General features: G+C 44.4%; 1 protein-coding gene across 2 annotated transcripts in view; it reads left to right on the top strand.

Annotated features, from left to right (window-relative positions):
- Positions 1–2,975: 2,975 nt before the first annotated feature.
- KDM3B (lysine demethylase 3B) overlaps positions 2,976–14,859 on the top strand; it is an 85,428-nt gene continuing 73,544 nt past the window's right edge. For both annotated transcript variants that reach the window (XM_039472120.2, XM_039472121.2), the window contains exon 1: positions 2,976–3,279. In XM_039472120.2, coding sequence (XP_039328054.1) covers positions 3,082–3,279 — 198 coding nt within the window. In that variant the 5' untranslated portion in view covers positions 2,976–3,081. The remainder of the gene's footprint in view (positions 3,280–14,859) is intronic.

Here is a 14,859-nt window from a genome sequence, read left to right on the forward strand (position 1 = left end):
TCCATTTTCCCAAGCAACCTTGTGTACTACAGTGTCTTCTTCCCTTCCCCACAAAGAAGGACAAGGAAGAAGCAGGGTAGAAAGCCACCTAACTGTTAAAGCGCCTTCCTCTAAGATGTGGGTCAACCTTTCAAAAGGGGCAGTGTTCGGACCCTAAGCCCTTTGTTGGCCATGAGAGATGATATACTGTGGCCCAGGCTTCTGCTAAAGCCACAGTATATTTTCTTCCTGGGTATCCTCAGGAAGGCCTTGGTTATTTTTGACAGTCTGGTTTAGTCTCTCTTTGCCTGGCAGTTATTTCTCCTCCTGCCTGCTGTCACTCTCACTTCCAGCAAGTTGAAGTCAGTATTAATGCATTCCAAGCTCCCTGAGAAATGCTTTATAGTGCAGTCAGGAACTTGTATAGATTGGTTTGTAGGCTTTGGGAAGTAGAGAGAGAGCAGAGTGGGAGACAGGGCCAGGGATCTTTCTTAAGTTTTCACGTTATGTCCTGGAGAGATAGAGGTTTAGTCATCAGAATTCAGATTCCAAAGACCTAGGCAATTTTTCCATCCTAAAAATACTGCTTTTGGAAAATTATCCTAGCAGCAAAGCTTCTCTTTTGTTGTAGAAGAGTATTTTCCCTGATGTTTCTATTTGGAGTGTTGATTTGCCAAAAGAAGCTATGTGGCTCATTCTCTCTTTAGACCTTTCTATTCCACCCTTTCTTCTATGTTGACATTCTTCCAATGTGTGTGGGTGAAGTGTAGTTGCTTAGAGATCCAGGCAGAAGCCTCTGTCCCTAAGGCTTATCCTTTCTTTACCATTTGTGGTGCTAACTTGCCAGGCAGCAAGGAGAGTCAAGTTGCTTAGCCTATGTCCTAGTTTCCTGCTTCAAATTGGTGGCACTCATCATTGAATACCAATGAATTATGTGCAGGAGGACAACATTGATTTGACTACCTGGAGCAGGAATCTTTGCAGGGATGCAAATACACCCTAGGAAAAGTGAGGGTTGTCCTGGAAACAAAGGAAGGGCTTCTCGGGAGGTGGGGGCTGGTGGCATGTGGTTAAAGAAGCTTAGAATTACAGTTTTTTTCTTTAAAATTGATGTTTCACTTCACCTACAAATGATTTTGTCTCCTTTTTTCTTTTGAGTTTATTTTTGTGAATTTTTCTGCTGTTTACTTCCTGTGAAGCCAAGTGTGATTTCATTTTTCATTCCTGAAGTCTTGTTAATATAGGAAAGAATGTAAACTCCATGAGGACAAGATTTTTGTTGTTGTTCAATATTGTGTCCCCAACACTTTGGAAAGTTCCTGGCACATAAAAAGTGCCAGCCACATTTGTTGAATGCATTTCCCTTTTGCCTTTCCCAGTCCAGAGCTTAGGTATATTTCTCTCTTTGCTGTGAGAAACCACCCTTGGACATTGGGGCAGTGTTAAATCTCTGTATGGAAGAAAATCCCAGCAGTTAATTTTGATAGAAAAGTTGCAAGGCAGATAGGTCTTGTATGGATTCACCCTTGTTCCCCTCCTACCAACTATAGCTTATGGGCCATGTGCTGTAAGAGGTGGCTCTCAGCCCAGAAAAACATTCTGAATCAGGCCTCAGATTGGCTGTGAGAGATAGAAATCAAAAGGAATGGAGGGAGGAATGTTTTCTTGGTGCTCCACGGGGTTAGTTCTAGAATGACTTCCCTATATGTTTTGTACTTTTGCTAAAGTCAGTAGTTGGTTACCCCTCTCCCCAAGCCTTTGCTACAAGAAAAGTAGGTCAAGGGTGTAGACAAGGTTATGGACAGGAGATAGCTGGGTAGGCACAGAAGCCTTGGAGATAAAACCAGCTACCGCTCTCCTCTCTGTAGGGAAAATCAATGGAAAAAAAAAAAAAAAGTCACTTTTAGAGCAACAGTCATGAGTTATTACTAGACCCTTTATCTTTTGTATCTGGTTTGTGTATACTCAGTCTCTGCATCCATGAGACCATGGAATGTGCTGGTCCCTGATATTGCCAACTTTAAATGATTGAGGTAATTTCCTGTTGCTTATTGTGAGTAACAGTCTAGCCAAAAATCTTAGCATCTTACTTTCTCTACAGGCTCCCTTTCTAATCAGGAGCTATCAGTTGCCCACACTTGTATTCAATGCATTCAGATAAGAGTTACGGAATTCTCTTTGCCCTCAGCCCCGCTAATTCCATGGTAAGATGGGGTGCTACTAAGAGAACCCCTTTACTGCTGGTCTAGTTCCAATTCCCCTAAGAGTTGAATGGAGAAACACATAGACTTAATAACATTGGCAGACTAGGAAGGGAAGAAGTTAGGTTTTAGGAAAAACACCAAGATGGGGGGGTGGCACGTTGGCCTTCAGTCAGTGGCAAGAGTGCCATTATACATCCAATGGAAGTAATACATTGGCCAATTGGAAAGGAACCTAAGAAGTACTGGTAGTGCAGAATGGGATGTTACTATATTATGGGCCAATGAGAAGGAAGACATTGTGTTTCATGGACCAATGGGGAGAACATTTCCTACAAGACAAGTTAGGCCAGCTCATATTTTCAGGTTAGGAAATCAATGAGGGTATATTAGCCACACTAAATAACTCAAAAACATCCACTGTCTAGGTACCTTGCTCTTCAACCCCCTACCCCGTAAATGTCTTTGGTGTCTGACGAGAGCAAGCTAAGGCCCTCTCAGATACACGACTCCCTAAAGGAAGACTGAGACCAGGGATGGTGCCCTGGGGGAGCTGAAGGACCCGCCCACTTCCCTGCCCCGGCCGAACCTGTAATTCCCCTCCCGACCGCAGGGGGCACTGCAGGCCCCGGGGAGATTGGGGCGGAGCGCGGCGAGGGGCCAAGAGCTGCCGCCCCGCTCCAGAGCGCGGGGGGCGCTGTGCGGGGCCCGGGCTGCGGCTCCGCTCCCGGCCACGGGGGGCGCTGCGCGGCGCCGGTGGTTGGTGGTGGCTGTTGGGGGGGGTGGGGGGGAACGGCGGCCGCGGGTGGTGCGGAGGGAGGCCTTGCGGGCGGATCGGGCGCTTGGCGGCGGAGGTGGTGGGAGGCGGCGGGCGGGAGCGCGGGTCAGGCCGGCCCCGGCGATGGCGGACGCGGCGGCCTCCCCGGTGGGCAAGCGGCTGCTGCTTCTGTTCGCGGACACTGCGGCCTCAGCCTCGGCCTCGGCCCCCACGGTGGCGGCGGCGGCGGCGAGCGGAGATCCGGGGCCTGCGCTGCGCACTCGAGCCTGGCGGGCCGGCACGGTGCGGGCCATGAGCGGGGCGGTGCCCCAGGACCTAGCGGTGAGTGGCGGCCGAGTCGGGCACTCGAGGCCGGGGCTGCGGGGCCTGCGGGCGGCCTCCCCGGGGGCCTTTGTGAGGGGGCGGTGGGATGGGGGTGACCCATTTCCGTGCCCCCCAGATCTCCTTAGCGCCCCCCGCCGGCACCTCGGCACCCCGAGCTCTTGCCGGCATGGCTTCCGCGTCGGGGTGTGCGCCCCGGTTTCCCCCGGGGGGCGGCCAGGGCGCCAGGAGGTGCTGCTTGCAGCCGGCAGGCCCCGCCTCCTGGGCGACCCTTTTCTCGGCGTTCCCCCCAACACGCCTGCGGAGCAGGCTCTCGAATCTTGAGCTCCCGGGAGCCTCAGAGTTCGGGCAGTGTTGCCACTGCCCTCTCGAAGACGCGGACCTGTGGTCCCTAGCCTCTCCCAGGAGACCTGCGCCCTGTTCCTTTTCTCCCAGAGCCCCAAGTGGGGCGGGAATGTGGGCAGCTATGGGAGGCACGGAGGCTGCAGTTGGAGCTGTTCGGGGCTTTTTTATCCGGCAGTTACTTCCTCCTTGTCTAAGCTGGGCTCGGCCTGGCGGTCTCCAGAAAGGCCAGCTCTCAGCACTGTCTCAAGCTCTCCTCTTTTACGTTTCTGGGTGACAGGGGCTGCAGTTGTGGCTGTTTTTGATAAGTTTGAGGTCTTTCTTAGTAGCCGAACGGGGCTGCTGGGTGGTGCTTTTTGCTTCTAGCTCAGCTACTCCCCCAACCTTGGGAGAGGTTTTGTTTTGAAACTTTGTGTTTGGGCTTGGCCCCTTTTGAATGCTTGCCTTGGTGTGTTTTGTGATTAAAGTTTTCAGTCATACAACTTAACCAGCATTCGCGATCATGATGTGTTATTCTCGTTAATGTGGCGGCAAAATATAGTGTTTAAGTTTTGTCAGGCCACTTTATTTCCTCATTTTGATAGGGGCCCTAGCTTCTCTAGTGAGATAAGGCTATGAAAAATGGTGTGTGTGCGTGTTGGGGGGCGTTCTTTTGGAATGTAATAGATCAGCAAGCAGAAAGCAAATTTTCTTAATGAACTTGTTTCTGCAGATATAAACGAGAACGCACTTTGTGAGCTTTGGAAGTAATGTAGGTTCATTTTTCCTATTTATCAACAGTGTTACGTTGTCCTTTTTTACTAATATACAAGCTTTATGGGTTTTTTTTGTTTTTTTTTTTTTTCTTGTGGATGGCTTAGGCTTTGTTTCTGCTGCTTGGGTTCATTTGCTTTGATCTTTCTTCATGCTCTATAAGAAATGCTGCTAGGACATTTATGAGGCCTCAGTGGGGCAAATTTGCAAAAAGATAGAAAAAAGATAGGGGATGGAATGATGATTAAGACTGGGATTTGGATCTCTAGTCCTCTGCACTTTCTTTAAAAGATGGCTGGGATGGGAAAAGAAGTGTCCATTTCAGATTCTTTCTACCCCTTGGAGGCAAAACATACTTAAGATCCACTGTTATATGCATACTTTGACCTAAGGCCTAGTTTGCCCTAGCTATTCATTGGGATTTATTTTCTGTTTTTTTTTTTTTTTTACAATGGTCGTCTCGTTTCCTCCATCAGATGAATTGCTAATGAGCTCTGCACCTGAAATGGCTCCCCATTCACTTTGTTGTTTGCTGTGCTCCCTAAGGGCAGAGGTTTTTGAAGCTCACTTCCTTGCTGGACACCCACTAAGCTAAATAAGGAATTTTACCACTGAGCCCATGGAACTGGGTTCTCAAACCAAGTGAAAAGTTGCACTGATTCTTGGAAATTAAAGCAAAGAACATTACAACTATGTTGAGGTCTTGCTTGGGGCTGTGTGAATATAGAGGCAAAGGCAGGTTTGTATTTTGGGAATACGTTTATGCTTGTCTTACATGTATATACGGGGACATAGATGAGAAAACAGCCAGACCAAAACTCAGAGCCTTTAGATTTTTTTTCACCAGCTTGCAAAATTGTTCAAGAATTGCTGTTTTGTTGAGGTTCTATTAATGACAATGACTAGCGTAGGATGAGAACGGGCCGTTTTGTTTTTCTCATTAAAAGAGATTTCCTTTGGACCGTGGGCATGTGGACCTTTCCAATTTGCACCACACACGGTAGTAAACACAACTGTCTTCCAATCAAAAGTGTTCTTCCCGTACTCTAGGGTGGAGTTTGCAAGCAGCTGGCCTGTGATTGGGCAGATTTTCATTCAGTTATGTTTAACATGTTTTCAGGCATGCTTGGTTTTGAGTAATGCCTAGCAGGGCGCCCCCTTTTAAGGATGAGTAATTGAGGGTTGCATGAATGAGTTTCTGAAGTGATTGAAAACACACTTCTCAATTTTAGGCTCTACGAATATACTCTTTCTAAATACATTTTAATTCAGATATGCTATAAAATATAGTACTGATCCATTTAATGAAACTTTTTTTTTTGGAAAATAGTAACAAAGCCAAGTGCTACCTTAAGATGAAAGGTGAAAAAAAGGAGTCAGGATACTGTTGATTGGAATTTTTGTTAATAAGGGTCTGATAGATGGACATCTTCACCAGCAAAGCTCTGCTGACAAATAACTACTCAGATGTTTAGCCAAGGCAGGACAACAGCCTTTCCCCTTTTTCTCATGGAATAGTAGTTTTATTTGTGTTTTAAAATGGCCTTTTATTTTTCTTTTAATTAGTTTATTGGGTTTTTATGCATTTATCTCTGGCTCTTCATTCCTAATCTGATGTCCTCTTTGTGTTCCTAAATCATTATTGGCCCAGGTAAGTTGCAGAAACCTTGGTTACATATGTGGGTATCGTAGATAAAACAGATCCCCCCAAAAATGGATTTTTCCTTTTTTTTTTTTTTTTTTTGTAAAAGCAAAGCTTGTAATTTGCAAAATGTCAAACAAAGGTTTACACAGGAAAAACCAGCAATGTCTTTGCTCATCTTTCTTAATACTAATACTTTACTAATTTAAAACATGAAAACATTGAACCATATACAAAGTTTTCTTTTTTAGCAAATGGTGTCATACTGCACAATGTTTGCACCCTGGCTTTTTTTCATTTGAGAGTATACCATGGGGATCAATACTTACAGATTTACTCATCATTTTTGGTAACTCCCTTATATATTCCATAGAATAAATAGATCTACCATATTATTTAGTTATTCCTCCTGTTAATGGACATTCAGGTTATCTAAAGTTTTTTGGCAGTATAGGTAATACTGTCATTAATCTACTTGTACACATATTTTTATGTAATCCAGGTTTTATTTCTGTAGTTTAGCAATCCAGGATTGAAATATTTAGTTAAGAAGTCTATGTATTCTTTATTGTATTAGATAATGCCAGGTCATTTTTCAGTAGGAGTAGAACATTTCATACTCCCACCAGCAGTAAAGTGCTTGTTTCTCTTTACCCTTGCCATGACTGGTATTATCAGTCTTTTTCATTTTTGCCAATCTGATGGGTGAAAAACAGTGTCCGGCATTTTCGTGACTTTTTTTTTTTTTTTTTCCTGTGTGTACTGGCTTTTTTATTTGTTGCTTATGGATCTCTTTTGCTCATTTGAGAAAAATAGGGGTTGTCTTATCACTCTCTGCAAGTTCTGTATGCATGGATATTAACTCCTTTACCTGTGTAATGGGTTGTATTTTCTTTCATTTGTCTCTTGACTTTTTTATGTTGCTGTTGTTGAGAGGGAGTCTAGCTCTGTCGCCCAGGCTGGAGTGCAGTGGCTCAATCTGGGCTCACTGCAACCTCCGCCTCCTGGGTTCAAGCGATTCTCCTGCCTCAGCCTCCTGATTAGCTAGGACTACAGACGCGTGCCATCACGCCCAGCTAATTTTTTATAGTTTTAGTAGAGATAGGGTTTCACCATGTTAGTCAGAATGGTCTTGATCTCCTGACCTTGTCTGCCCTCCTGGGCCTCGAAAAGTGTTGGGATTACAGCCCTGAATCACCACCTGACCGGCCTGTCTCTTGACTTTTCTTAATGGGTTGCTGTGCATACAGAAAAATAAGAATGTTATGTTATCGGAATTATCGGGCCTCTTTTTGTTTGTTTTGTTTTTGAGAGAGTCTTGCTCTGCAGTGCAGCCACATGATTACAGCTCTCTGCAACCTCTGCCTCCTGGGCTCAAGTGATCCTCCTAGGAACTATAGGCGTGCACCACCAGGCTGGCTAATTTTTGTATTTGTTGTAGAGATGGGGTTTCGTCACGTTGCCCAGGTTGGTCTGAAACTCTTGGGCTCAAGCAATCTTCCTGCTTTGGCCTCTCAGTGTTGGGATTACAGGTGTGAACCACCATGCCCAGCCAACGTGTTTATTTGTTTATTTTTACTTTTAGATCTTTGGTCTATCTGGAATTTATTTTTTATTTTTATGTATTTAGTTTGAGACGGAGTTTCACTCTGTTGCCCAGGCTGGAGTGCAGTAGTGCAATCTCGGCTCACTGCAACCTCTGCCTCCTAGGTTCAAGGAATTCTTCTGCCTCAGCCTCTCAAGTAGCTGGGACTACAGGCATGCACCACCATGCCTGGCTAATTTTTGTATTTTTATTAGAGATCAGGTTTCGCCATGTTGGCCAAGCTGGTCTTGAATTCCTGACCTCAGGTGATCCGCCCACCTCAGCCTCCCAAAGTGCTGGGATTACAGGCATGAGCTGCTGTGCCTGGCCTGGAATGGAATTTTTTTCTTTTTTGAGACAGGAGTTTCATTCTTGTGGCCCAGGCTGGAGTGCAGTGGTGCGATCTTGGCTCACTGCAACTTCCGCCTCCTGGTTCAAGCAATTCTCTTGCCTCAGCCTCCCAAATAGCTGGGATTATGGGTGCCCACCACACCTGGCTCATTTTTGTATTTTTAGTAGAGACAGGGTTTCACCATGTTGGCCTGCCTGGTCTTGAACTCCTAGTCTCAGGTGATCTGCCCGCTTCAGCATACCAAAGTGCTGAGATTACAGGCATGAGACACCATGCCCGGCAGGATTATTATTATTTTTTTTTTGATGGTTTTATCTGTTACCCAGGCTGGAGTACAGTGGTGCAATCATAGCTCCCTGCAACCTCAAATTCCTGCACTCAATTGGTCCTCCTGCTTCAGCTTCCTGAGTAGCTGGGACTATAAGTGCACAGCACCACTCCCAGCATTTTTTTTTTTTTTTTTTTTTTTTTTTTTTTTTTTTTTGAGACAGAGTCTCACTCTGTCACCCAGGCTGGAGTGCAGTGGTGTGGTCTTGGCTCACTGGAACCTCTGCCTCAGGAGTTGAAGTGATTCTCCTGCCTCAGTCTCCTGAATAGTTGTGATGACAGGTGTGTGCACCATTCCCAGCTAATTTTTGTATTTTTAGTAGAGACAGGATTTCGCCATGTTAACCAGGCTAGTCTTAAACTCCTAACCTCAGTTGATATGTCTGTCACAGCCTCCCAGAGTACTGGGATTACAGGTGAGCCACCACACCCCACTTTTTTGTGGAGACTGGGTCTTGCAATTTTGCCTAAGGTGGTTTCAAACTCCTGGCCTTAGGTGATCCTCCACCTCCCACCTCGGCCTCTCAAAGTGCTAGGATTACAGGCATGAGCCACTACACTTGGCCTGAAATATTTTTGTAATTGGCAGGTGAGATTGGGGGACCTGATTTGTTTTCTGCTGAGTAACCAATTGTGGCAACACTAATTTTATTAGGTAAACCATCCTTTTCTTTCTGTATGGTAGAATTAAATGGTGCTTGCCGGGCTTGGTGGCTCAAGCCTGTCATCCCAGCACTTTGGGAGGCCGAGGCGGGTGGATCACGAGGTCGAGAGATCGAGACCATCCTGGTCAACATGGTGAAACCCCGTCTCTACTAAAAATACAAAAAAATTAGCTGGGCATGGTGGTGTGTGCCTGTAATCCCAGCTACTCAGGAGGCTGAGGCAGGAGAATTGCCTGAACCCAGGAGGAGGAGGTTGCGGTGAGCCGAGATCGCGCCATTGCACTCCAGCCTGGGTAACAAGAGTGAAACTCCGTCTCAAAAAAAAAAAAAAAAAAAGAATTAAATGGTGCTCTTTGTAGTATCACTTGATTTTGAATGTGTATCATAGTCATCTCATTTATCCAGAACTTAACCAGAGAAGTCAAAATCTGCCCTATTTTTTTTCTTCCTTAATCTTTCATCTCTATTTCAAGGAATGATGGACTCTAAAATACTCCTTTCCTTTGATTAGAGATCATGTAATAATTGTAGCAATGTCTAGGCTAGTACTATGTTTCTTCTATCTGAGAGTCTTCCAGGAAGAGTAAAAGTGTATCTGCCTTCTTTTTTTATACCTCCCCACCCAACATTTCCTCTGTCTCAGGGTAGGGTAGGTAGACTCTAAATTATCTCTCTACTTTGTTTCTAAGTAATGTAATAATTATAGTCAGGTCCAGAATAGTACCATATTTATCATATTTCCAGTGTACGATTTGTTATTTACTACCTATGTTCAAACAATTTCAGCCCTAGTTGAAATGGGAGTTTATGGCTTTTAAAATGTTTGTGTCATTTTATTACTTATAATTCCAAAAGTTAAAACGCTGAGTGATATCTTGATATTTATGCTCTGTTTATTAATGTAAATATAATATGTTTTTGTGAATCTGTGTATGGTATGGTGTAGAGAACTTTAAATAAAAATGAAATTGTACTTTTTGACGTTAAGAATATATACTGTTTAATTGTGAGCCTCTCTAAGCACACTCATCACCTTAACTCTCCCCTTAGAGCAGCAGGTCTGTTTATGAAACACTGAGCCATGGTTGAATTTTTCAGACACTCAAGCACTTTATATAGTTGAGTTGATTTTTTTTTTTTTTTTTTTTTTTTTTTAAGACAGAGTTTCGCTCTTGTTACCCAGGTTGGAGTGCATGGCACAATCTCGGCACACCGCAACCTCCGCCTCCTGGGTTCAGGCAATTCTCCTGCCTCAGCCTCCTGAGTAGCTGGGATTACAGGCATGCGCCACCATGCCCAGCTAATTTTTTTTGTATTTTTAGTAGAGACGGGGTTTCACCATGTTGACCAGGATGGTCTCGATCTCTTGACCTCGTGATTCACCCGCCTCGGCCTCTCAAAGTGCTGGGATTACAGACCTGAGCCACCGCGCCCGGCGTAGTTGAGTTGATTTTTTAAGAAAAGATTGCCGGGCGCGGTGGCTCAAGCCTGTAATCCCAGCACTTTGGGAGGCCGAGGCGGGTGGATCACGAGGTAAAAAAATCGAGACCATCCTGGTCAACATGGTGAAACCCCTTCTCTACTAAAAATACAAAAAATTAGCTGGGCATGGTGGCGCGTACCTGTAATCCCAGCTACTCAGGAGGCTGAGGCAGGAGAATTGCCTGAACCCAGGAGGCGGAGGTTGCGGTGTGCCGAGATTGTGCCATGCACTCCAGCCTGGGTAACAAGAGCGAAACTCTGTCTCAAAGAAAAAAAAAGAAAAGTTTGTGTGTTTGAGAGTGTGTGTGTGTGAGAGAGAGAGAATTTTAATGGCTCTATTTTTTTTTCTTTTTTTCTTTTTTTTTTTTTTTTGAGACAGAGCCTCACTTTGTCACCCAGGCTGGGTGTAGTGGCACAGTCTTGGCTCACTGCAACTCCTCCATCTCCCAGGTTCAAGCGATTCTCCTGCCTCAGCCTCCCGAGTAGCTGGGATTACATGCCCAGCTAATTTTTGTATTTTTAGTAGAGACAGAGTTTCACCATGTTGGCCAGGCTGGTCTTGAACTCCTGACCTCAAGTGATCTGCCTGGTTTGGCCTCCCAAAGTGCTGGGATTACAGGCATGAGCCACCGTGCCCGGTCATTAACTTCATGTTTGATTCTACGGGACTTGTTTCACTAACTTCCCACCTGCCAAGGGTCCATTCTCTTTTTTTATTACACACCTTCCTGGGACTCTTCTCCAACTTATTCTAGTTTATTTGGTTCCCCCTCCACCAACAGACTCAAAATAATGGGTAAGAAATGACATTTTCTGTTGTGATTTTCTCTGCAACAGCTGGGGTGGGTAGGCTTTGCTTCCACAAGGCCTGGGGGACGCAACACCTGTTGTTGCTACTCAGTTTTCCACTGCCTTTTTGACAGGTTAGTGGTTTTTAAGCCTTTTCCACTGTACCATCTCTACTGCCCCTGAGGCAAAAACATTGTCTTTTGCTCTTGATCTCTAGGTGGGTAAAACCTGCCTGATGAATATTGACTCAGATAGTGTGACCTCTTTCAGTTTGCTAGAGCAGAAACTCCTTTTTGTGTGTGTGTGTATATGTGTGTGTTTCCTTTTTTCGTGACTTCAGAGGTAATCAGGCTCTAGGGGACTGATTCTCTCTAACCAAACTCTGGAGGCTGAATTGTAAATCCACATGCAAGGTTATTAATTTACAGTGGGAGATATACCTATCCAGAGATCTGCATAGAACCCCTTTCTGCTCTACACTAGAGATCAAATTACAGATAAGAAGAGTCCTTGATGTGGGAAGAACTGGACAAGGGAAATTTGGTGTTGCTGAAAGGCTATTTAAAGCAAGCAGCCTTAATTTTGGTGATCCTCCATTTTCCTGGTATTTTCTGGCTTCTATTGCTTTGTTCCCTCTTTAACTTTTTCTTTTAATACTGTCATCCCTTGAAATCCTAAACAGAGAAAAGAAAGCCTGGCCATCCTTCAGGCCCATCTATTCTGGGATCTATAAACCCTATAAAGCCTTTCTGATTCCCCAGCATGTTGTTTTTACTCCTTGTTCCTTTAGCATTTGGGGATATTTATTACCGATAGTTTTTCTTATTATAGATATGTATAGCAAGATGTATAGCTTGTGAAGTTCAGGAAACACCACCCCAAAATATGCTGCTTTGGACCTCAAACTGAAGGCAGTTGGGGAACAGCTGATGGAGGGCTGTCTCTGAACTTCCTTCATCTACCTAAAGACGCATCCTCCAAAAGGAACTCTAGGCCAGGTGCTATGGCTCATGCCTGTAATCCCAGCACTTTGGGAGCCAAGGCAGGTGGATCACTTGAGGCCAGGAGTTCGAGACCAGCCTGGCCAACAGGACGAAACCCCATCTCTGCTAAAAAAAATAGAAAAATTAGCTGGGTCTGGTGACGCACGTAATCCCTGCTACTGAGACACAAGAATGGCTTGAACAAGGGAGGCAGAGGTTGCAGTGAGCCAGGATCGCACCACTGCACCCAGCCTGCAAAAAAAAAAAAAAAAGAAGGAACTCTATTGTCATGAATACCTTCCCTGTTAAGCTCATCAACCAGGGAAGATGAATTTCTGTTATAGGAAATGAGACTGGTGGTCTATACCACATGCAGACAGACAACCTTAACTGTCACCTGTTCTTCTGAGGGCCCATTAATTTTTTTTTTCTTTCTCAAGAATTATTTACTGCCGGGCGTGGTGGCTCAAGCCTGTAATCCCAGCACTTTGGGAGGCCGAGGCGGGTGGATCATGAGGTCGAGAGATCGAGACCATCCTGGTCAACATGGTGAAACCCCGTCTGTACTAAAAATACAAAAAATTAGCTGGGCATGGTGGTGTGTACCTGTAATCCCAGCTACTCAGGAGGCTGAGACAGGAGAATTGCCTGAACCCAGGAGGTGGAGGTTGCGGTGAGCCGAGATCGCGCCATTGCACTCCAGCCTGGGTAACAAGAGCGAAACTCCGTATCAAAAAAAAAAAAAAAAAAGAATCATTTACTAAGCTGGGTGCAGTGGTGTGTACCTACAGGGAGGATCACTTGAGCCCAGGAGTTATACACACACACACACACACACACACACAATCTTAAATAAATGAATAATGTGTATGGTTTACTCTCCCCTAAGTTGCCTATAAAAAATATAGAAATATAATTATTTCTATAATTTTAAACTATATGTAAAAATTATTTCTGTAATTTCTATAGAATAAGAAAGCTTCTCAGTCTTACTGGGTTCTGGGTATTTATTTTTCTTTCTTGTGATGCCCTGTACATGTAACAAATTTGTATACTTTTTCTTCTCCTAATCTGCTCATTGTTAGTTTATTTCAGTCACCTAACCCTCAGGAGGTAGAGGGAAATCTTCCCTCCTCCACACTTGTTTATCTACTGTACTAGATTGTAAATTCATGGAGATCAGGAAACTTGAATTTTTCTGTTTTTTCTTTTTCGATTCCCTGACCACTCTGTCTAAAAAAAGTAGAACATTTTGAAGTCCCTGTTAGGCTGATGTTCATTTCAGATTTATTATGGAATTTCTACTTTGTCGCCCTGTTATATTTATAATCTTTAAATTTTTTCTTTTACATATTTTTATGGATATGGACTCACTACTAATATTTTCATCTTGATACTGGAGTCATATTGATGTTGGAACTCCAGTCCAGGATACACTGGCCTTTGATTTTGTGATTTGCATCTGGGTTGTTTTCTTAGATTTGAAGCATTTGGTGGTTTTTTTTCTGATTCTGAAGTAAAGCATGCCTGTTATACAAAATGTAGAAATTATTCTAATAATATTAAGAAAAAAGCTAGACTTTGTAGTCTTACAATCCATTATAAAGTACTCATTATATTTTGATATGTAACCTAAGCTGTTTTTAGGATTTTTTTTTTTTTTTTTTTAAAGATGAGGTTTCACCATGATGGCCAGGCTGGTCTTGAACTCCTGACCTCAGGTGATCCACCCACCTCGGCCTCCCAAAGTGCTAGGATTACAGGCATGAGCCACTGCGCCCGGCCTAGGATTTTTTTTAAAGTATAGTTGAATTGATACTGCATTTTTATTTTTATTTATTTTTTTCTTTTTGAGATGGAGTTTCACCCTTGTTGCCCAGGCTGGAGTGCAGTGGCATGATCTTGGCTCACTGCAACCTACACCTCCTGGGTTCAAGTGATTCTCCTGCCTCAGCCTCCTGAGTAGCTGGGATTATAGGCACGCACCACCATGCCCAGCTAATTTTTTGTATTTTTAGTAGAGACGGGGTTTCACCATGTTGACCAGGTGGGTCTCGATCTCTCGACCTCGTGATCCACCCGCCTCGGCCTCCCAAAGTGCTGGGATTACATGCTTGAGCCACCGCGCCCAGCCGATTTTTTATATTTTTAATAGAGACGGGGTTTCACCATGTTGGCCAGGTTGATCTTGAACTCCTGACCTCAGGTGATCCACCTGCCTCGGTCTCCCAAAGTGCTGGAATTACAGGCGTGAGCCACCGTGCCCGGCCTAATACTGTAGTTTTAATTTTGAGTTACGCTTTTTCATTTAATGTGGCAGATATTTTCTGGGGTTTTTGTTTTTTGTTTTTTGTTTTTGAGACAGAGTCGAACTCTGTTGCCCAGGCTGGAATGCAGTGACACGATCTTGGCTCACTGCAATTTCCGCCTCCTGACTTCAAGCCATTTTCCTCCCTCAGCCTCCTGAGTAGCTGGGATTGCAGGTGCTATGCCACCATCCCCGGCTATTTTTTGTATTTTTAGTAGAGATGGTATTTTGCCACGTTGATCAAGCTGTTCTCAAACACCTGACCATACGTGATCTGCCCACCTTGGCCTCCCAGAGTACTGGGATTACAGGTGTAAGCCACCATGCCCAGTCTGTTATTTTTCTTTTTTAC

This window comes from Saimiri boliviensis, chromosome 1, assembly GCF_048565385.1.
Source record: "Saimiri boliviensis isolate mSaiBol1 chromosome 1, mSaiBol1.pri, whole genome shotgun sequence".
NCBI classification, from domain to species: domain Eukaryota; kingdom Metazoa; phylum Chordata; class Mammalia; order Primates; family Cebidae; genus Saimiri; species Saimiri boliviensis.